Source organism: Mastomys coucha, unplaced genomic scaffold (genome assembly GCF_008632895.1).
Source record: "Mastomys coucha isolate ucsf_1 unplaced genomic scaffold, UCSF_Mcou_1 pScaffold1, whole genome shotgun sequence".
Classification (NCBI taxonomy): domain Eukaryota; kingdom Metazoa; phylum Chordata; class Mammalia; order Rodentia; family Muridae; genus Mastomys; species Mastomys coucha.
The window spans coordinates 61,624,986-61,648,471 of NW_022196891.1; the positions used below are offsets into that span (position 1 = coordinate 61,624,986).

Sequence of the window (23,486 nt, forward strand, 5' to 3'; positions counted from 1 at the left end):
GCTCGGTGGGTGAAGAATAAACTACTTAGAATGCGATAGGCAAGACTCTATCCTTGATCCAACACATCAAGACCTTAAATCATAAAAGGCAATGGAAATATGTTTTAGTCAGCTTTCTGTTGCTGTGCTAAAACACCTGAGATAAGAACCCAAGAAGGAAAAACTTTTAACCCATGATTACATCCCTGGTCGCTTGACTCCTTTGCTTTGAGTCCTCCACAGAGGCTGGACAAGATGGCTGCTCACTTCAAGGTGGCTAGAACTTAAAGAGAAAGAAAGGGAGGTGCCAGGGTCCCGAGATCACTTCAAGGCATGCTCCAAGTACCCTATCTTCCTTCCATTAAACACTTGGCCTCACATGCAAAGGTTTTATCTCCCAAAGAGTCACAGGCTGGCCACTAAACCATCATCAACACGTGGTTTTGGAAGCACAAAATAATAATAAGATATACATCTCCTAATGGCTCTATACATTCCTTGAAGACATAGGAAGCTTTCTGTCGAGTGATGTGTCACTAGAAATCACAAAGGAAAGCAACCAGAAGATTCTCCCATGAGTCTGATGACTCTATGCCTAGCCTCAACTGTCACCAGGGGTCTTAGTCCATCTCTGCATTTCCCAACCTAGCCACACCCAGGCTTTCCCTGCAGACATCTTTCTGTTTTTCTGGGAACCTGAGATGACCCTCTTCTGATTTGCTCATTCTACCAAGGCTGATCCCGTTTTTTCTGAGAACCTTCCCATGGTTCTTCCAAAATCCCCTAAGCACTCAGCTGGCAGCTGTGTTTCCAAGGCAGGCCCTCTCAAAACCCATTCACACTCTGTGCATTGCACCTGTTATGGCCAGATTCGTGCTCTGGGTTCACTCATGTCTGTCTCTCGCCACTGGAAATCTAAAAGCATATTACGATCAACAACTGTGCCTTATGTGGGTTCAAATCTCATTTGTGGGGTATGTCAGATCTTTGTTGCTGTGACAAAATATACAGGGGAAACTATTTAAAAGGAAAGATTTCTTTTGGCTGGTGGATTTAGTACTTTCAGTTTATTTATTTTATTTTTTAAAAGGTTTTTTTTTTTTTTTCAAGACAGAGTTTCTCTGTATATCCCTGGCTGTTCTGGAACTCACTCTGTAGACCAGGCTGGCCTCAAACTCAGAAATCTGCCTGCCTCTGCCTTCCAAGTTCTGGGATTAAAGGCATGTGCCACCACTGCCTGGCTTTTTTTTTTTTCTCCCAGTTTATAGTTATCTGTGGGGTTGTGTTAAGGCAGAGTATCATGGCAAGGAACAGGAGGTGAAGCATAGCTGCTTTTCTTGTAGATTCCTGGAAGCAGATGATAAAAAGAAGGGACCAGGCAGATGATATATACGTCAAGAGTGTGACCCAGAAAGCCTCTTCCTTCATCTAGGTCCTGGTTTTCACCCCCTTCCAATAATATGATCAAATCGTGAATCTGCCATCCTATTTATCTGTTGGCCAGAACCCTTATGGTATAATCATCATCCTGAAGTCCCACAACCAAACAAGCTCTCAACACATGAGTCTGGAACAGACACTTCGAACCATTAGAGAAGTAACTTACCATAGCTTAGCTTGAGCCTAAGAACACAGTGTGTGTTTCTAGGGTAAGTTGCTCAGGCCCTAACTCATGTGATCATTGGTAAAACATATCAAGTAATATGCAGGAATTAATTTGCAATTATAGGCACCCAGTATACCCTAGCTCTGATATCATGACTGCCTATCACAGCTTGTAGTGTTGTGCTTTTGGTTTGGTGTTTCTTGGTGTGTTAATTACATTTATAGGTCACTGTTTTGTTTTGTTTTGTTTTCTCTAGGTTCGATTTAAAAATTTAGCATCCAGACCGTATTCTCTTCATGCCCACGGACTTTCCTATGAAAAATCCTCAGAGGGAAAGACTTATGAAGATGACTCTCCTGAATGGTTTCAAGAAGATGATGCTGTCCAGCCCAATAGCAGTTACACCTATGTGTGGCATGCCACCGAGCGCTCAGGGCCAGAGAACCCTGGCTCTGCCTGCCGGGCTTGGGCCTACTATTCTGCAGTGAATGTGGTAGGTTTCAAGTTCTGATCTCTCCCTCATCATATAGCTGGAATCCACCATTTCTTCTTGTCTCTCCTGGGAGCTGGGCAATGGTGGTGCATGCCTTCAATCGCAGCACTCAGGAAGCAGAGGCAGGTGGATCTGAGTTTGAGGCCAGCCTGGTCTACAGAGTGAGTTCCAGGACAGTCAGGGCTTACACAGAGAAACCTAAACCTAACCTAACACGCCACACACATACAGCCTCTCCTGCTTTTTATGGGGCACAAAAAAGGGCTGCCATCCCCAGTATGGCTGCCATAGCCAAGGATTCTCCACAGAGTTCATCAGAAATGGTGTGGAAGAAAGCATTCATCCAATGGACATCATGGAGATTACATAAATGAGGTGTGCTCACAGAGAAATGTGCTCATTAACAATTTAAAAGTAGTTTAGTCTCAAGCCAGGCCTTGGGGGACTCCAGGGAGTTGGGAGAGGGCAAGGGGAGGACTGAGCCAACCATGTGGGCACAAATCACAGGCTGGGTTTAGGAGTTTAAGAAGCAAAGCTTTTCTCTGTTCCAATTGAGCCGGGAGGAGATTCAGTTTGTTACTTCATGAATACCCTTTGCTAATAAAGAATTTTTTGTATTTTGATAATAAGTCAACCCGGTTCTGAGTTAAATAAGGACACAGGGAGGAGGCTGCGGTGTCCCCAGAGCAATAATCCAGGCACATTCCACCCTGAACAGCTCCCCGAGGAAGGGCAGAATAACTAGTTTCTCTAGACAAACTGTGTTGACCATGACCAGCTGTGCCAAGTCCCCGTCCTCTTGGCTGGCCTTCAGCACCTAAGAAAGCCAGGGGGAAGCCAGCATCCGCGCCGTGCCTGCTGCATGCTCAGCGGCCGTCTCTCCCCTTGCCCGTGAGACACAGGGGCCTTTTCACAGTGAGACACCCAGACGAGAAGTGGTTAAGGACTCTTCCCAGGTTCACAACCAACAAAACACAGAGCCCTCTACCTGGCAAAGCAGCCAAGGTTCAGGTTTGCCCTTAAACATAGATTTCTTTGCTAAGGTTAGGTGTCTGCAGTTCCACTTTGTCCCCGGACAAGGGCTTTAGGCTGATTTCTACCAGGGTCAGGATGCCAGGGGTCTCTACCTTTTGGAAGCAGGTGAAGTCAAAGTCATCACAGGCCTAGTGAGGACCCCCCTCCTCATGTGAAAGGCCTCTCAAGTACCAAGGGAACAGTAACATATCAAGGGCAGGAGACTTCCACGGAGCCTCCTGAACTCAGTGCCACAAGAAAGGCCATGCTTGTCTCTGACCATGTGGGACCCCACTGAACATGGTGCTCTGGGGAAAAGCGCCAATCATAGAATCCAGGGATGTCATGTGGGTAGTTACTCACCTGTGCCAGACAGGACCAGACACCACACAGCACAGGATGAGTTAGCCTCAGGCAAGGGTGAGAGGAACAAGACCTGGCCACCCAACCCCTGTGCACTCTGTCATGGAGGATGCAATTTCTCGCTTCCTGTAACACACACACACACATACACACACACATACACACACACACACACCACATACACACATACACACATACACACATACACATACCACATACATACACACACACACACATACACACACACATACACACACCATACATACATACATACACACACATACACACACATACACACACACACATACACACACACACACATACACACACAACACACACACACACACACAGCCCTCCAGGTGCAGCCAAATGCTTTGACATTTTTTTTTTAAATATTTATTTATTTATTACATGTAAGTACACTGTAGCTGTCTTCAGACGCACCCGATAGGGCGTCAGATCTCATTATGGGTGATTGTGAGCCACCATGTGGTTGCTGGGATTTGAACTCATGACCTTCCAAAGAGCAGTCGGTGCTCTTTCCCACTGAGCCATCTCACCAGCCCTTTGACATTGTTTTTGAACAGTATTGATAAGCTTTTATAAGCTGTTCACTGAAAATTTAAGGATCTTCACTTATCATTCCAAAATATATACAATGTTCAATACCACATGCTACATGCAGTAACTGCACATGTGTTTCTCAGGAAGAGAAAATGAGATTCATTTTTCCGGTAGTAGAAAGCATGCAGACTAAGTTTCTTATTTCTTGTTGATGGTGTTGTTTGGTGTTTCTTTTTTTTTTTTTCAATGCTGAGCACCAAACCCAGGGTCTCCTATATACTCAGCAAATAGTCGCCCCTGAGCAACGCCCACCCCTACATGTCTGTGAGGGTGCTCTTTAGGCTTAGATGCAAATACCCATTCTTTTCACTACAGGGGCACGAGGAAAACAGTTTACCCTTTCATAACTGCAGGTTCTAAAATTAAAATAAAATAAGATAAAAGGTATACCTGGTGGCCAAGATCTGTGATTCCAGCCACTCGAGAGGCTATGAGATTGGCTCGGAGTGTAATCAAGGACGGTGTGAGCAATTAAGTGAGATCCTATCTTGAAAAATTAAAAAGAGGCTGGGTATGAAAATCAGTTCAGTTCCCAGTTCCAAAATAGAGAGGGAGAGAAAGGAGGGACAGGGAGGGGGAGAAAATAGTAAACACGTGTTCAATGAATGCATTTACATTTGCCAGTTAGGATAGTTGTCAAGATTAAATAAGACACTACAGACAAAGTCTTTAACACGGTGTAGTTGCTCAATAAATGGTATCCACTCGGTTGTCAATGTTATTATTGCTACTCAGATAAAGGATAACTACCCAGTTTTATTCATTACTGATCTTCAACTTTGGAGCCTCTAAAATGAGATTTTCTGTTATGAAAGAGCGGATTGTCAGAAGAGGAGGAAAAAATTCCAGGTGAAAGGAAAGTGTTTGCAGTTTGTTCTTCTTTTCCTCCAGGAGAGAGACATCCACTCAGGCTTGATCGGTCCCCTTCTGATCTGCCGGAAAGGAACACTGCACAAGGAGAGCAACCTGCCCATGGACATGAGAGAGTTTATCTTACTCTTCATGGTCTTTGATGAGAAGAAGAGCTGGTACTATGAAAAGTCCAAAGGGTCATGGAGAATTGAATCCCCAGAAGCGAAAAATTCTCACAAGTTCTATGGTATTTTTCCCCTGTCTTTCATCTACTCTCTGATAAAAGTGCACCCGGTCACGGCGGTCCCTGACCTTAGGTCTTCACAAGATTAGATCTTAGGTGTTCCTAAGGAGTCAGGAGCATCTGCTAAACCTGGATCCTCAGCACCCTACAGAGAGGATTTGGCTGGTAGGAAACCCTGCTAGAGATCAGTGCAGGATATAAATATACAGTGCAGGATAGCACATGTGGGCTACTGCCAGACAAACCAACAAGAAAATGGGCACTGTGCCCCAGATAGCAGCATACATTGGAGTGAGCATGGTATCACTCTTTATGACACTAAGGACCTTGTTTCTTTGTTCTCTAAAAATGTGAGTATTCACGCTAAGACATGATCACATGTGTGTCTCTTCTGAAATCAGAGTGGCTCTTGGAGGCCCATCTCTGTGCAGTTGCAGGCAGCACCTATACCAGGCAGCCTGAGAATTTGAGGAACTAGGAAGTTAAGCAACCAGATGACAGGATAATGGCAAGATAGCTCACACTGGGCAAAGTATCTCTAGGCTCAGAAGCCCTTTGATTGGCCCCCTTCTGATCTGCCTGTAGCCTGTAAATTGGCAGATAAATTACAAAACAGTTTCAGAAAAAGGCCAAATGAAGGGTTTACTGCACAGCCAAAACTGCAACAGCTAGAAATCAGAAAGAAAATAAAGACGGGTGTATTCTAAGATGGCTCAACAAAGAAGAGCACTTGTTTCCAAATTGGAGGACCACTCCCCCAAACCCGAAGACCAATCCCCCAAACCCTGCGACCACTCCCCTAAACCTAAGGACCACTCCCCCAAACCTAAGGACCTTTATCCCAAACTTGCATGATGGGAGGAAAGAACAGATTCCCAAAAGGTGGCCTCTAATCTCCACATACAGATCACAGCCATTTGGGCACATGCACATGTACACACACATGCATGCACGAACACCCACACACACATAAATTTAAAAGTAAGTGAAAGACAACTAAGGCCTATCTTCACAGTTTGAAAATGGAGGCGGTTGTCCTGAAACTTCTGGTTACTGAAGACTTGTGCTTTAGGTAATGAGTCTGTCAAAATATTAGGGGAGAAAAAACTTGCACGTGCCTAAAATCCCAGCACTCTGGAGGCTGAGGTAGGAGAATTGAAGGTTGGAGACATGACTGAGCTTCCCCTCCCCCCAAGAGACCTGTCTCAAAGAATAAATTCAAAAACAAACAAACAAATACAGGTCAAGATATTTTTATGGCAAGCTATTAGATGCCACCTCTGGCCAGCCACTGAGGCTAGGTAGCCCAGTATCAGTGACACATTTAAGACACACTTCTATATTTGACCCTACTTCAGGGAGAATTTCAATAATGTCACCTGTAAAAATACTTTGAGATACAAGCAAGCAAACAATGATTGGTTGTGAAAATCCCACCCATGAAGGATGAAGTCTGCTTTTCATGAAAACATTTAAAGATTTTAAAAATTCAAATGTCAAAAAATTCTGTTAAATAGAATACAGTTGATTCAGACGGCTATCTGACAAACTGCAAATAGTGTTCCTTGCTCCTCCCCTCCCCTCCCCTCCCCTTCTCTCCCCTTTCATCCCCTTCTCTCCTCTCTAGGCCTCTTAGCCCTGGAGCTTTCTCACTTGAGCAGGAAGTGCACCCTTTAGAAGTCCTCACAGCCTAGTAAGAAAGCGTGGGCTGCAGAGTCAGACAGGCTTGTCTCTCAGCTATGCCCTCTGAGAAATAATTCCTGATTTTCTCAAAAAGTCAAATACATTTAGTACAGTTTCACTACTAAATACATGCTTCATAATTCATGGGCACTATGTAATCTCAACCTATAGTATTTATCAGGCTATGTGACAAACAGATCTCTAGAGTCCCCAGCGCCTGTCTGGCCTTTGTAGCATGCTCAGGAGAGATATGAAATAGTGAGTAAATGAACAGATCCTGTCATTCATCTCCAGCTATCAAATGTTCGTTGAGTACTTCTGTTTAAAGGCTTCACTCCCATATCCTGGTGCAGCCATCCAGCAATGGTGACACAATTATTACCTCGATGCCCTTCGCTCTTACAACATCTAATTCCTTAACAGAAACTGAAGCATGGGGGCGAGGGCTGATGCCCAGGTGTGGAGCTAGGCGTTCCCATACCCGGTATGATTTCACAAGTGCTAAAATAACTTCAACTCCTTTCCTTCCAAAAGTTTTCTTGACTGATTTGCAAAATCCTACAGTGAACCCTTGAAGAAAAGATTTCTCCCCTTGCTTATGTTCCAGTTAAGTACTTGGGAGCAACGAGATTTATCATTAACCTTTTTGTGTTATATTTTTAAGGCAATTAAGGTTGTATCAGGTGCTTTAAACACACACAAACACACACAGACTCACCACATACACATAGACACACAGACATACACCACACACACACACACACACATACACACACACCACATTCACAGAGGCACACACAGATACACACCATACACACAGAGGAACTCACTCTTTGGCCAGCCAAGGATAAATCAAGAAGGCCTTGAGCTCAAGGTCACCTTGGGCTAAAAAGTGAGTTCCAGGCTGGCCTGACCCCATCTCTAAACAAAATAAAACAAAACGCAATCCGTCTATTTCACTAAAGGAATGTAGATACAGTGTGGCCGTCTTAGACTCTAACCTGAGAGGCAGGTAGAGGAGCCGTCTACAAGGAGAGTGTGACACACTGAACCTGTCATTTACTCTCACCCTAGGGCCTTGCATTATCCTCCCCTTCTCAGTTTTCTGCGGCAGAGGAAGCTTTATGCTATCAGTGTGAAGGACAAATAGGCAAAGCCTTAAATTAAGCAGGAGAGGGACAAAAATCTAGGGAAAAGAGAAACCAAAACTGTTTTGAAATGGAGCTGATTCATACTTTCTCGGGTGTTTGTGAAGTAACCTAAAGATCTGGAAATTCTAATTAAGCCTCTTATTGGTTCTATGGGACTGCCAAGGACTCTTTCTATATCTGGGTAGGCCTAGGAATGCCCAGCAATGAGGAAGATAGGTAGTGAGTGGGGGAGCCTGCCTGACTCCTCCTTGTGTATATGAGTTTTTAATTGATTACAACTTTCTTTCCTTTCAGCAATTAATGGGATGATCTACAACCTGCCTGGCCTGAGAATGTATGAGCAAGAGTGGGTGAGGCTACACCTGCTGAACATGGGCGGCTCCCAAGATATTCATGTGGTTCACTTCCACGGCCAGACCCTGCTGGATAACAGGACCAAACAGCACCAGTTAGGGGTCTGGCCCCTTCTGCCTGGTAAAGATCTAAGTGATGGAAACTGTCCCTGCTAAGGAATAGTGAGATGGTGCACCTGTAATTGGCTGTTTTTCTCTCCTTGTACATCAACTATTTAAGGAGTCAGAAGAGATCTAGGTTCCAAGACAAAGCTCTGTTTCCATGCTGTATACAGAGCCCAAAACAGATCTCCTATGAGCTCTGTGTAGGCACCTCGAAGGACAGATTTGTGAGCCCACTTGGTTCTTCAGAAATTCTGTGCCCCATGCAGTTTTTCCTGGGTCTCTGTGTGTCATAAGAATTAGATGTAAGGACATGACAAGATAAGTCACCAAGGCACAGGAAAAGAGAAACAGTTGTTGATTAATCAACAGAGGTTGATTAGAAATTTCTGGATTCTCGAAATCCACTTCTGAAACCGTCGCCCTGACCTTTCTGAAGAAGTGACTCTGGGAGTCATAATCTTGAACAGGAGGGAAAGATTCTTTTACTGACTGTAAGAGCTGATGGGATATTTAAAGCTTTGCATGTGAAAGTGGGAGGGTTAATGTAGATCTAAACAAACTTCAGGCATCAGTGAAAGGTTGTGTTGTTCTGTCCCTTCATTGTTTCCAGGGAGATCTGTTAGTGAAAGGGGTTGTGAGGGCGAGACGCGCTGAAGACCCAGGACACTGGCTAGGATGCACATCTACTAAGACTTTACTCTCAGAGACTTTGGATAGGCATAGGTCTTAGGGAGGAGAACCAGGGTTCTGCATCTCTTCCAAGGTCTGAGGAACTGGTGGAAGGCAATCTCTTTGCAGGAGTTAGGGTGAGGGAGTCACTGTGTGAATTGATCTCATATACGGACATGGAGGTAGCCATTGTGTAAATTGGCCTCATATGTGGACAAGGAGGAAGTCATTGTGTGACTTGGCCTCATATGTGGACAAGGAGGAAGTCATTGTGTGAATTGGCCTCATATGTGGACAAAAAGCAAGTCATTGTGTGAATTGATCTTCTATGTGAAAATGGGAGTCCATATGGGTCTGTTTTACTAAGAGGACAGAAAATGGCTTCTTGTTTGGGTCTTCCATGCCACTCTCTAAGAAATATAGAAAATGATGTTTTGTTTAACTTCAGACACCAGATAGACCACCAAATTCAGCCCATATTTTCACAAGAAAGAACACGAGAAATCGTGTTCACTCTGTTTGAGATGGATAGCCATCAGCTGTTAATTTTTACTCGCCATCAGGGACGCGGTCCTAAATTATAGTCAACAGAATCGAAGCATAGGATCAATTGGCAGAGTAGAAGACATCAAGTGTCAGTATGAATAAGCAGAAATTTTAGAAACCTTTGCATTTTTCTGAAACAATCTAGATACATTTTTGCCCACGTATGTACACTTTTAGAAGTATTTGAAACCATAAGGAAAGGATATTCTTATTCCTTATATATTAATATAGAAAAAGAGAGAAAGAAAGCAGATTTAATAGCCATAAAGTTTGAAACTTGAAACTGTACTTGAATAGTGTATGGGGTAACTTGTAACAGTACATTTAGAAAGATGAAAATTCCTTTTGAGGGAGAGCTGGTAGATTTTTTTTTTTCAATGTCTGAGTGATTTATTTTTAGCATTTCTTTCTTATTTGTCTGCTTGATGGTTTATTTGCTCAAAATAGTCTCCTGTGTCCCCATGCAGTAACAGATGGCCTTGAACTCCTGATCCTTCTGCCTCCTCCTTATGAGCATGTTGATTAGCAGCATACACTAAGGTGCCCAGTTTATAGGTTCTTGGTCAAAGTCGGGACTTTGTGAATTGTAGGAAAGCAGTCTCCTGACTGTATACCTCCCCACCCTAGTTTTGGTGATTTGTGAGTGTGCTGGTGCTGTAGCTGCTGTTGAATTCATTTTCATCTGTAAAGGCCTCAAGAGAAATGCACCACTCTTAATTAAAGTCTCCTACGCATGGGATACAGGGACTTCAGGATTCATAGAGAGTTCTGTCACATTAACTTGTTAACCACTGAGTTTGTAATCTTGTCCTTCACTCTCTATTTTAGGCTCATTTAAAACTCTTGAAATGAAGGCATCCAAGCCTGGCTGGTGGCTCCTAGACACAGAGGTTGGAGAAAACCAGGTAGCCGGCATGCAAACGCCATTTCTCATCATAGACAAAGGTATCATTCGCATGGCATTTACTGGTGAGGGAGTGCCTGATACTAGACTATTTCCAACTTCCAGATTGAAAGTAATCTGATTCTTACCATTATGTTGTGAAAATGTCAAAACAGGCTTTTTTTCTGGCCATTAAAAACATAACAATTGGGCTGGTGAGATGGCTCAGCAGGTAAGAGCACCAACTGCTCTTCCAAAGGTCCTCAGTTCAAATCCCAGCAACCACATGGTGGCTCACAACCACCCGTAATGAGATCTGACACCCTCTTCTGGTGCATCTGAAGACAGCTACAGTGTACTTATCTATAATAATAAAAAAAATCAGCCGGGCGGTGGTGGCGTACGCCTTTAATCCCAGCACTCGGGAGGCGGAGGCAGGCAGATTTCTGAGTTCGAGGCCAGCCTGGTCTACAGAGTGAGTTCCAGGACAGCGAGGGCTATACAGAGAAACCCTGTCTCCAAAAACAAACAAACAAACAAACAAAAAAACAAACAAACAAACAAAAAGAAATCCTGCCTCAAAAAAAAAAAATTATTGTGGGGGCTGGTGAGATGGCTCAGTGGGTAAGAGCACTGACTGCTTTACTGAAGGTCCTGAGTTCAAATCCCAGCAACCACATGGTGGCTCACAACCATCCGTAATGAGGTCTGGCGCCCTCTTCTGGTGCGTCTGAAAACAACTACAGTGTACTTACATATAATAAATAAATAAACTTTAAAAAAAAAATCTTTGAGTTAGAGAGAGTGAGGCCGACCAGAGTGAGTAGGGTTGACCAGAGCGAGCAGAGGTCCTAAAAGTCAATTCCCAACAACCAGATGAAGGCTCACAACTATCTATACAGCTACAGTGTGTATTCATGTACATGAAATAAATAAATAAATAAATCTTTTTTAAAAAATAGCAATTATCTATACAACCTAACAAATAGGTCAAATATTCTATGACTGGGGAACTAATAAAAAGTGCCCTTCCTCATAATTTGTGATCCATGGGAAAATATATGTAAGAAAATCTCTAAGTTCCTAGAGTAGAGCAGAAAGAGTAATCAGAATTGTGCAGTAACAGATAGTAATCAATCCACTTATTACCAGTTCTTGCCAAGCATCTCTTGACTACCAAATACAGTGCTCACATCCAGGTACCCATTATTTGGTATTTCTTTCCTTGAGCAAGATGTAAATAACACTGTACTATCCAGGCCAATGGCCAAGAGTGCAGTCTTATGAATAATAGTCCTTAATGTAAATAGTTTGCTTTAAAATCCAACCAGATGGACATCAGCTTAAACATATATTTTTTAAAAGACTCCAGTTGTTTCCCGCTGTGTAATTACTATTCTAATAAGCACCAGTCTTGCTGAGTGCTTGTCTCTTTCTAATCAAGCATATTAAAGTCATTATCATGGATGGTAAATGAAAATAATCTTTGGCCATGGAGGTTTTACTTGTTACATGTATTTTCTAAGCAAAAAGTATTCATTTTTTATTTTTGTTTTTTTTTTTTCCCTAGAGTGTAAGATGCCAATGGGCCTAAGCACTGGTGTCATATCTGATTCACAGATCAAGGCTTCAGAATATTTGAGTAAGTATGCACATCATAGCCCGTGACTAGCTGCGCAGTATGCAACTCAGAAAGCTATACGTAACAGCCATCTATGGGCCACTTCCTGTCTCTAGGCTTTCATCTGCCGTAGCTTAATGAAGCAACCCCATTTATGGGGTTCCTCTGGTAGAGGAAGAAGAAATATCAGGAACAAAAATCCTATTTATGCATTTATTATTTCCACTTCTTGTGATGTGTATGGTTCCCAAAGGGCCTTTTCTAGGAAAAATCAAGAACTCAACTTTGCTGACATCTCTGCCTAGGCAGCCCAGTAACTCTACAGGGAATTGGCAGGGAGTAAATAGCTTAATCTTATGACCTTGTAATCATTTTCTAAACTCCACTTATCTTGCGTACATTGACTCACACACATAACCTCCAGCCAGATTCATAAAGTTCTATCATCCAAAGAAGATGGTCCCAATGTTTATGTTAGCCATTCATCTAGTCAAGAAACATTATGATCAAAATATCTCTTTAAAATTTTTCACTCTGCCTCAAATCCCTTCCTGAGATCTGTCTTCAAAAGAATAAAGAAGCTCCCACGTATTCCTCCCAAGTCTTCCTGTTTGGTTGGCACATTCATCAGTAGCCATATCAACATAACTGAGAAAACACAAACATGACCTATGTGCAAGAAAGGGTGGATGATGGTTCACAACTGACTAAACATGGCCTGAAGCCAAGGTTTCATCACTAAGGACTGGCTTGGCAGCCAATGTTTGTGTCACCTGCTTGGTCTCTTAACTATAGCATAAACCCTTCAAGGATCTGGTTCTCTGCTGTGCTAAACCTATTTGAGAAATTGGTCATTTTCTATTTAAAAAAAAAAAAAGAGTTCTTCAAGTCAATATGGTTGAGGCAGAAAGACAGTGAACTTTAGTCCTGCCTGGGCTATATAACAAAATTTTCTTTCAAAAATAAATTAATTTACAAATTCCTTTTTTTTTCTTCTTTTGAATTTAGCTTATTGGGAGCCCAGATTAGCAAGATTAAATAATGCTGGTTCATATAATGCTTGGAGTATAGAAAAAAATGCATTAGATTTTCCCATTAAACCTTGGATCCAGGTATGTCTAACTCACCTGATAATATTGATTGCAATTATAACAACACTTGGGCATGGGCTTAGTTGTTTGAAATGCCAATGAAGGAAACAGCCACAAGTAGATGTAGTTATGTTCTCAAGTAGATGTAGTTACTGTTCTCAAGTAGATGTAGTTAGTTCTCAAGTAGATGTAGTTACTGTTCTCAAGTAGATGTAGTTACTGTTCTCAAGTAGATGTAGTTAGTTCTCAAGTAGATGTAATTACTGCTCTCAAGTAGATGTAGTTACTGCTCTCAAGTAGATGTAGTTACTGCTCTCAAGTAGATGTAGTTACTGCTCTCAAGTAGATGTAGTTACTGCTTTCAGCAGTTGCTTTCTCATAATTGACCCTGAGAGGCGGGTCAAGTGATTTTCAATCTAAGAAAGAAGACCCCAGCAAAGGTATCAGCTGCTTTCCCAAAGTGAACCTCAGCTCATTGGTGCCCACACTGACATTCCAGTTCAGATGTGCTTTTTGCTCAACTGCAGGTTGTACCTCACCATTTTATGAATTTGCTAAGACTTTGGGCATTGTTCAATGCTAAAGAGAGGTGATTATATCTTGAGTTACATTAAGACGTGACTCACTACCAAGGATGGTTCTGTTTACTGGCTTGGCTGTGTTGCAGGTGGACATGCAGAAGGAAGTCGTAGTCACCGGCATACAAACCCAAGGTGCTAAACACTACCTGAAGTCTTGCTTTACCACGGAGTTCCAAGTGGCTTACAGCTCTGACCAAGTCAACTGGCAGATCTTCAGAGGGAACAGCAAGAAGAATGTGATGGTTTGAGCACACATTTCTAGCCAAATCTTAAGGCTCACTCTGGGCTTTCCATTAGCAGTAGCCTTTCAAATTACATTTCAGGGAGTTAGAAAAGTGAACAGTTTTCTAAGGGTCTTAGGAAGTAAAAATGGTATTATTATGATGGGTCTGTCAAACAAAAGGAGACATGTTTAGATCAGGCCTGCTGTAGATTTGTCCATTTGTTTTTCAATCATTTCCAAGTGCCAAGTCCTTTCTTAATTTTCTTCTACTCTTTAATTGTGCTCAGTCTTACAGATCTACTCTTCGCTTCTGTTTTAACAGGACATTTTATAATCCTTCTCCGTGAGGGAAAGGGGGGTGGGGCACAGCCTGGTGACTGCCAGGTAGGGGACTTCAAGAGTCCAGGCTCCCTGGCACCTTAGGAGTCCTTGCTTCCCTTGGCTGCTGAGTAGATATTAGAGTCCCGCGCTGGGTTCTCCCGACACAGCTGAGGGCTCCTGATTGGGAAAAGTCTGGAGATCCTGCAATGGTTCTTATACCACGTTAGTCCCAGGAGCCTCAAAGCCTAACTCTTCAACAGAGCCATGGCTTCCACGCTTGGCTTGTGTCTGGGTGTTTGTTTTTCTGTGGTAGTTGGATGGTTTACAACAGTTGTCTCATGCAATTTCTATGTTCTTCATCCATAGGCCTGGAATTTAGAAAGGAGGCAAAAACTTCCCCGGGGGCAGCGCCATGTTATTCTTTGATTTTTGAGATGCGTGGATAGACTGTTTTCTTCACGCCATCTTTCCACCCTTTTTGCTTCTTTTACACATAGTCCAGAGTTTCTACATAGCAGGAAGACCAGGAGAAAGCGCATCAGCAATAGCTTCCTCGAAGTAGAAGTATCCACAATTAGTTTTTCAAACCATATTAAACTGATCCCATTTCCATAAAAGAACCTTACCAAACTTGTTAGATGGGGCTTTTTTTTTTTTAAAGAAAAAAAAAATACAATCAGTTTTTAGAAAATTGTTGCTAATGGTTTCCTTTCTCCCTCTAGTATTTTACTGGCAATTCAGATGCCTCTACAATAAAAGAGAATCGGCTTGACCCACCGATTGTGGCTAGATACATTAGAATACATCCAACAAAATCCTATAACAGACCCACCCTTCGGCTGGAGCTGCAGGGCTGTGAGGTGAACGGTAAGAGGCAAGAAGGACCCCCTTCTCACGGACACTCCAAGGCTGAAGATTCGGGCGATGTGGGAGAGTAGAATTCTTAGATACCATCAGTGCCTGAGGCTTCAGAAGAATGTTTGCAAGAAAGTTCCAATGGGGACTAGTCTCAGTGTGATCTGAATGGCGACAGAGCCTGGTTCTAGTCTTCCGGGGGTGGGGGGTGGGGTGGGGGCAGTGCCTCCCTCCGCACTGCATGGTGTGAGTGTCGTGGAAACTGTCTCGTCAGCCCATTTTCAGTGAGAGCCACCTGACTCTCAGAGTCCCCCCAGGCCTCTCAGACTTCAGGGGAAGAGTTGCGTCACTGTCATATTTTTCGGTGATTAGTGAGCATTTTTAAAAATCTGAACTTGGTTTTCAATTTCTGAAACCATGAGTGTGCTCTATGTTCTGTTTTTGGACCGTGTGTAAGTACTCAAGTCTTCTCAAACTCCTTTTTTTTTTTTTCAGAGAATGAAATTTGCCTTGTGATCTAATAATTCTAGGTCATAGTCAACAGTCATCATAGTCCACTGACTATGCTCTGACTTTTTTTTTTTAAGCAAAGCTTTCCAGGATTGTTTTAATAGTTTATTTAGTTTTTTATTTTACGCACATTGGTGGTTTGGCTGCATATGTGTCTGTGTGAAGGTGTTGGATCCTGGAGTTATAGATGGTAGTAAGCTGCCATGTGTGTGCTGGGAACTGAACTCAAATCTTCTGGAAGAGTAATCAGTGCTTTTAACTAATGAGCCGTCTCACCAGACGAAGTTTCAAGTATTTTTAACTTTCAGGCACATATAGAAAATACTGCTGGGCAGTGGTGGTGCACACCTTTAATCCCAGCACTTGGGAGGCAGAGGCAGGCAGATTTCTGAGTTTGAGGCCAGCCTGGTCTACAGAGTGAGTTCCAGGACAGCTAAGGCTACACAGAGAAACCCTGTCCAGAAAACAAAACAAAACAAAACAAAACTATCGTCTTCCAGGCATTCTGGAGTAAAAGACAAAAACACCCAGACCTCAGTCAGGTGACTGCTAAAGACCGGAGTAGGTGAAGGCATGTCGAGTCACATGCTGTGCCATGCCCTGGGAAGCTACCAGATCTTCCCCTGGGGTAGGGGAGAAAGGCCCAACTCACGTGAAGAAAGTGCCTGAACTTTGGAATCAGTTTCTTACCAAAGCAGACCATGCCGCACTTGACATTTGTAAGAGCCATGGCTATGGACATTCGCCAGTATCTAGATACCAGCAGTGTAGAAGACCGCCCACACAGAATGCAAATTTTGTGTTGGCAAGATTACTCCGTGCGACAGATCTGTACATCATGGGGGTTTTATTTCCAAAGTCACGGTGTCAGTGGTAGCGTTGGTCAATCATGTAGTCTAATAAACCTAAAATGTGAGCTTCAGCTCTGTTTTACTAAACAGAATTCTGATTTACTAAAAATATTCCTTTTCTACATAAGGAACATGAATTTTTTTTTCTTTTCACTTTTTGGAACTTACGTAGAGAGCAGTGAATGTTTCTTCCAGGATTTGTTTTTTCTTTTGACATAAAGAAAGCAAGCTATTGCTTCAAGAAAATGTCTGCTTTTTTCTGGGTTTTTTCTTCCTCAAGGAAAAAGGAAGTAGCACTAAGATAGTCGGCGGCCTTCAGCCACATGCTAGGTTTTTTAATGCGTCGTTCTTCTTTGCTTGCCGAGAATGCTCAAAATTATGCCCAGGCAAAATTCTATTTTTATTAATTAATTTTTTTGTTTTTTATTATTATTATTATTATTATTTATTTATTTTTATGTGTATGAGTACACTGTAACTGTGCAGATAGCCGTGAGCCATTATGTGTGTGGCTGCTGGGAATTGGACTCAGGACCTCTGCCGGCCCGCTCGCTCCAGCCCCTGCTCGCTCCGGCATAATTCACTGTAACTGTCTTCAGATGCACCAGAAGAGGACATCCGATCTCATTATGGGTGGTTGTGAGCCACCATGTGGTTGCTGGGACCCAAACTCAGGACCTTCGGAAGAGCAGTCAGTGATCTTACCCACTGAGCCATCTCACCAGCCCCCCTTTTTTTTTTGGTTTTTCGAGACAGGGTTTCTCTGTCTAGCCCTGGCTGTCCTGGAACTCACTCTGTAGACCAGGCTGGCCTCCAACTCAGAAATCCGCCTGCCTCTGCCTCCTAAGTGCTGGGATTAAAGGCGTGCGCCATCACTGCCCGGCTCAAAATTCTAAATATGAGTATATGTTCAAAATGTTGAAAGGGATAACAGAAAAGGTGGTTACTAAAGCCCCACTACATCTCTACAGCTTCTGCTGGAAGAAACTCTCCTTTCAGTACAGCCATGCATTGCTCAATCGCAGGGAATCTGTTCTTAGAAATGCATCCTTAGGTTATTTTGGTTTTTTACTGTACAAACATCATAGCCTGTGTTTATACAGTACTACTGGCCAGTCACTCAATGGACAGGGCGGGTGAGCACAACACCACCCTGTTTCACAGTAAGCTAATTTCTTACAAGTAGAAGGCACACGTTCAAAAATAACGATAAGGAGCATAGTCAATACACAAATCAGTTATGTTGTAGTTTATTATTGAATAGCATGACTTGTGTATAACTGTGTGCACTGTACTTCTACAAATGTCTCAGCACGGTAGGCTGGTTTATATGGACGCCATCGCAAACACGGAGGCTATATGTTACCTGTGACAACCTCGATGTCACAGCACCTCCATGACCTAATGGGACCACTAGTATTTGTGTAGTCTGTTACTAACGGAGATGTCAATATGTGCTACATGACGGTACATATTGTTCAGAACCACCATCTATCTCAAAGCAAAGATTTAAGATTCTAAGGCTGTCTGAAGAAGGGAGAACCCGCACTTAGGATACTGTGTTGGGTGGGATACTGGCTGTAAATTCAGTTTCCTCTTTTACTGCCGCCAGTCTTGTGTTGGGCAGGCTCTTATGTCTTGCTGTGCTGTGTCCACTTCTGTCAAATGGATGTATGAGCATTGAATAGTATATTAGTAACACCAGAATGGGATTTGCACTTGAATTGAACAAATGTTCTTTGTTTGGCTGCTTCCTGGCAATTTTTTTCTTTTCTTTTTTTCTTTTTTCTTTTTTCTTTCTTTCTTTATTTGCCTTCTGTGTTGCAAAGTGCAATGCAGGGACTCTTAGTGCTGTGTAATTAATCACATTACTTCCCCTTGACAGGATGTTCCACACCACTGGGCCTGGAAGATGGAAGGATTCAAAACAAGCAAATTACTGCATCTTCATTTAAAAAGTCATGGTGGGGAGATTACTGGGAGCCTTCTCTTGCCCGCCTGAATGCCCAGGGCCGTGTGAACGCCTGGCAAGCCAAGGTGACATCAACCATATAAATGGAGTTCTCTCGCTTTCCAGAAACAAACAATGAACTGCCACAGGGGATGGGAGGGTGGCTGGGAACCAGAGTGTGAGCCCGCCCCCCACCCCCAAGTCCCAGGTCTGAGAATCTAGGATGATTTGCAGAATCAACAGCTTTCAACTCTAACCATGACTCAAGGGAAAAATCACACCTCTTCCCCGCAGTTCTTGGTAGCTTTGATTTAAAGCAGGAAGGCACAACGGCTTGCAAAGAACTAGACAGTAAATATTTTAGGCCAGTGGTTCTCAACCTTCCTAATGTGACTCGTTGGTATACAGTTCCTTGTGTTGTGGTGACCGCCCCCCCCCCCCAGCATACAATCACTTTTGTTACTACTCCATAACTATATTTTTGCTACAGTTAGGAATCATCATGTAAATGTCTACTATGCAGACAAACCCTGTGAAAGGGCCACTTGACCTCCAAAGGGGGTCACGACCCACAGGTTGAGAACCACTATTTTAGGCTTTTTTTTTTTTTTTTTTTTTTTTTTTTTTTTTTTTTTCCTGTACATTCTCTGCATGGTAACAAGTCAGTCTGCATGTAAGTGAATGAAGACAGTCATCGCTTACCAGTTCCTAGGTGACACCCTTTAACATCAGTAATGAACAAATAATTATGATTTTATAATATATCTCTTTTTCTTAACTTGCCACTTTAAAATTTTCCCTTCCCTTTCTTTTTGAACCTTGTGACATTGCTCAAGGCAGGTGGAGGCAGGACAGTCATAAAACCAGGAGTATAAAATCAGTGACCCAAATTAAACAAACACTTCCCGAAAGGTCCTTTGATACGGCTCCACTAAGCATTCCAGGTCATTTGATTTGAGGATAGCTGTTAATAGCTGACTTATTTTTATTTCATTCTTCACCTGATAGTCAGATCACACACAATACCATGATAACTTTATGATCCCTTCAGACAAGACAATCCAAGTTCATTACTTAGTTTCTTCTCATCTCCCTAAGATATATATTAATATATGTAAATATATAAATAATATGTAATATAAATATTTATATATATATTAATATATCCCAATTCCTAGACTCTGAAGAAATCTTGGTTCTAATCTCAGAGAACACCACTAGAAAAAGAGAAAAGTGTGGCACGTGAGCCCTACGTAGTGTCTTAGGAGCCAATCCCTGTGCTCTGAAACCCGTTCTAGCCTATCGTGGACTCATAGAATGCTGGACTGGCAGCAGTTTATAATGAAGTATCTCTCCAAATCTCTTCATCCATAGGTTAAATCATCTCAGCTTAGTGTCGAGGCAGAATCGTGGCTAGAATTCCATTTGTGGCTAAAACTCAGGCCAGTCCCCTGAATGAAGCAACCCAAACATTTCATTTTGCAATTTTGCAGAAGAAAACTGATATTCAGAGAAACTAAAACAATGAAAATAGTAACATTACATTACATACTTACATAAAATGTAAATAATAAATAAAAGCACTGTATAGTTATTCCCCAGACATCCCTTTAGACCTACACATGGTAAATCTTGTCACCCTACACTCTATCCTACAGTCTTTAAAAGAAATCATTTCTATGTAGTTAGCTTTAATCACTGGGATTGTAATTAAGACCCCTCCAAATAAATGCTAACTTTGGTTTTTTAATGTCATTTCAATCTGAACTTCTCAGTCAGAAATTTGTTTGATCTAACATTCTCTTAGCACAAAATGTCTTTATATGATATTTAAAGTGGCTGAAAATCAAAGCCAGACACATTCAGGTGTGCATAGCTAATCTGTCCGTGGCCGAATGTCTCTTACCTGATATACACAAAAACCCTTCACCTGTATCTTGTGTCACTGATACAACCTTGATTTTAAGTCACTCGAAGATGACACACAGAGGGTCTCTCACCAAGTTAACCAAGTTTTAATCCTTTAATTCAATCAATTTGCTTTTTAAAAACTTTATCATTAAACATATAGATATGTATTCATATACATACATGCGTCCATATGAATATGAATGATGTTAAGGAAATAGCATTTATTCCATCCATAATTGCATGACACATCTCACAAAGGTAGAAATTCATCCCAGACTACTCCAGCCATTAGTCCTTCTTATCTCTCTTCAGAGGCATGTCACTGAACAAGAGGAGATTAGGCTGTGTCACATACCTCACGCAGATACTCAATTCTTCCTCAGACATCCCTGAAACAATTTATAGCATTTAAACAAGCTTGCTTAAGAAAACACTTTCAAATAATTTGGAAATGTATTCTTTATTACTCTCTCTCTCTTTAGTCCCTCCTCCCGGTTATGATCCATAACAACTAACAAGAAATCACAGGGCAGTCTTTTGACAGCGACTCTAAGGGAGGAGATGGAAAAGCTTTATGCATTTTCTAAACATCGTGTTCTTAACAGAAACGAACGGTTAACACCTTTCTCACTGCAGTGCTTTGTTTTGTGGTTTCCGTAGGCAAACAACAACAAGCAGTGGTTACAAGTCGATCTGCTCAAAATCAAGAAGGTAACGGCCATCGTTACGCAGGGCTGTAAGTCTCTGTCCTCTGAGATGTACGTGAAGAGCTACAGCATCCAGTACAGTGACCAGGGTGTGTCGTGGAAACCTTACCGGCAGAAATTCTCCATGGTGGACAAGGTACAGGCTGCTGTGTTGGCGAAGGTTTTGAAAACTATCTGGGAACTGTTTCCAGATGAGAAATAACAGTATCTTGCCTTTGCCAGTGCTGATTATGTAACCACGCCCCCAAGTCTTCTCAACCCCCGCCCCACCTCCCTTCTACAGGTGGCTGGTCTTAGCAGACACCATTTGTATCACTTTTCTGACTCAGCCCCCTGTGAAACAAGGAGGACGAAATATCAGGGGATGCTGTGAGACTTTTGTTATCTCTCACTTAGAACAATGGTGAACCTGTCCAGAAAGCCTTTCACTAAAATGATAAAAACCCTTGCTGCAGCAATAGACTTGCTGCTTGTAGCAAGTGAGATACCCAGTAACACTAGCCTCTGTATGCCACATTGCTGTAAACGGGAAATGTTTGGGAAGACTGCCCTTTTTTTTTTCTTTTCTTTTGGTTTTTTCAAGGCAGGGTTTCTCTGTATAGCCCTGGCTGTCCTGGAACTCACTCTGTAGACCAGGCTGGCCTTGAACTCAGAAATCTACCTGCCTCTGCCTCCCAAGTGCTGGGATTAAAGGCGTGTGCCACCACCGCCCAGCTAAGACTGCCCTTCTTGTGAAATCAACTGCTCCATTACATTCCTAAGTCCCTCTACCTTCTACCAGCGGGTTTCATAATGCTACCAGAAGCAGAGCCAGGGAAATGCGCTCAGTAATCCAGGAGTGGGAACCGGACCAAAACTCCCACGTGGAGGGGGAACTGAGGTTTCTTGAATTCTACTCAAATGCTCACTCAGCACGGAACATGTTTGTATCCCTTTCTCATTTTTTAAACCCCTGGCAGTGGGTCTTATCTTATATAAAACCAGGAAACCTGCTACCATAACGACTCTGCTGTGTGTGTTAATTTCCTGAGAAAACAAAAAAAAACAAACAAAAAAAAATGACCAGGAGCAAACCCTCAAGGGGAAGAAGCACACAACCAAAAGGAGAAATAAAAAGAAGGGCAGGGTCACACTTATACTGAATGTCAGTAATAGCAAGTTATTTATTGGCATCTGCTCCGTGGTGCTCTCTAGGCTCTTGCTGTGTATTTGCACACACTTTCAAATCTGCGCAGCAGCACGGGTGAGGTAGAGCTTTTAGTATTCTCACTCTGAGGATGAGGCCTCGGAGCGCAGAGGAGCATGCTGACTTCTTCAAGACCACACAGCTAGTAAGAGGCTAAAGAGGAGGTAGTTTTGCAAGTACTCGTGTCTGCTTTATTTCTTTTTCCTAATTTGACCCATTTGATTAAGAAAAAAGCATCTTTAAGGGGACATCTATCTGGCTTGTGATTTCCCAATATCCTGAGAATAATTTAAATAAAAAAAAAAAGATGACTGACTCTGGTATAAGAAAATAAGAGTAAAACATGAATGCCCATGATGCCAATGTTGACCATTTTTATTGTGTTTTCCTTTCAGATTTTTGAAGGAAATAGCAATACCAAAGGGCATATGAAGAACTTTTTCAACCCACCTATTATTTCCAGATTTATTCGCATCATTCCTAAAACATGGAACCAAAGCATTGCACTTCGCCTGGAACTCTTTGGCTGTGACATTTATTAGAATTAAATATCAAAAAAAAAAAAAAAAAAGGAAAAGAGAATAAAAGCTGAAGAAACTCCTTCAGGCCTAAACCATTCAGAGCAGGCAATATAGTATGGATATTTTAAATGTTAACAAACTTTCTGCTATTTTTTTTCTAATAGAGAATAAAGTTTATATATGAAGCTTTTACAATGTTCCTTCATCACTGCCATTAAGTGAGAGGGCGACTATTATTTCTTCACTGATTTGAATATAAATGGGAAAATATTAAGACCCGGCAAGGATATAACTGTCTTTCACCCTGATTAAAAACGTTATATAATGTAATAGTTATATAATGGATTGATTTGATTCACTATGGCTCTTTCAAATCCTGTAGACATTAAAGATATTACTTTTGGAAACTTCTCATGGACCTAGAAAACCTTTATTTCTATATTTTTCTTTTAAGAGCAAACTGTAATTTGTAAACAATGGAAACAAAAATAGTTGAGTTTTTTTAATAATAAAGAAAAACATCTGGCTGGCGAGATGGCTCAGCGTGTAAGAGCACTGACTGCTCTTCCGAAGGTCCTGAGTTCGGATCCCA

General features: G+C 42.1%; 1 protein-coding gene across 1 annotated transcript in view; it reads left to right on the forward strand.

Annotated features, from left to right (window-relative positions):
* F5 (coagulation factor V) overlaps window positions 1-23,305 on the forward strand; it is a 68,577-nt gene extending 45,272 nt beyond the window's left edge. Inside the window, exons 15-25 of the mRNA XM_031387585.1 lie at window positions 1,842-2,078; window positions 4,971-5,178; window positions 8,304-8,483; window positions 10,511-10,627; window positions 12,136-12,207; window positions 13,195-13,298; window positions 13,945-14,100; window positions 15,125-15,269; window positions 18,504-18,655; window positions 21,141-21,323; window positions 22,769-23,305. Coding sequence (XP_031243445.1) covers window positions 1,842-2,078; window positions 4,971-5,178; window positions 8,304-8,483; window positions 10,511-10,627; window positions 12,136-12,207; window positions 13,195-13,298; window positions 13,945-14,100; window positions 15,125-15,269; window positions 18,504-18,655; window positions 21,141-21,323; window positions 22,769-22,915 — 1,701 coding nt within the window. The 3' untranslated portion in view covers window positions 22,916-23,305. The remainder of the gene's footprint in view (window positions 1-1,841; window positions 2,079-4,970; window positions 5,179-8,303; window positions 8,484-10,510; window positions 10,628-12,135; window positions 12,208-13,194; window positions 13,299-13,944; window positions 14,101-15,124; window positions 15,270-18,503; window positions 18,656-21,140; window positions 21,324-22,768) is intronic.
* Window positions 23,306-23,486: the final 181 nt, after the last annotated feature.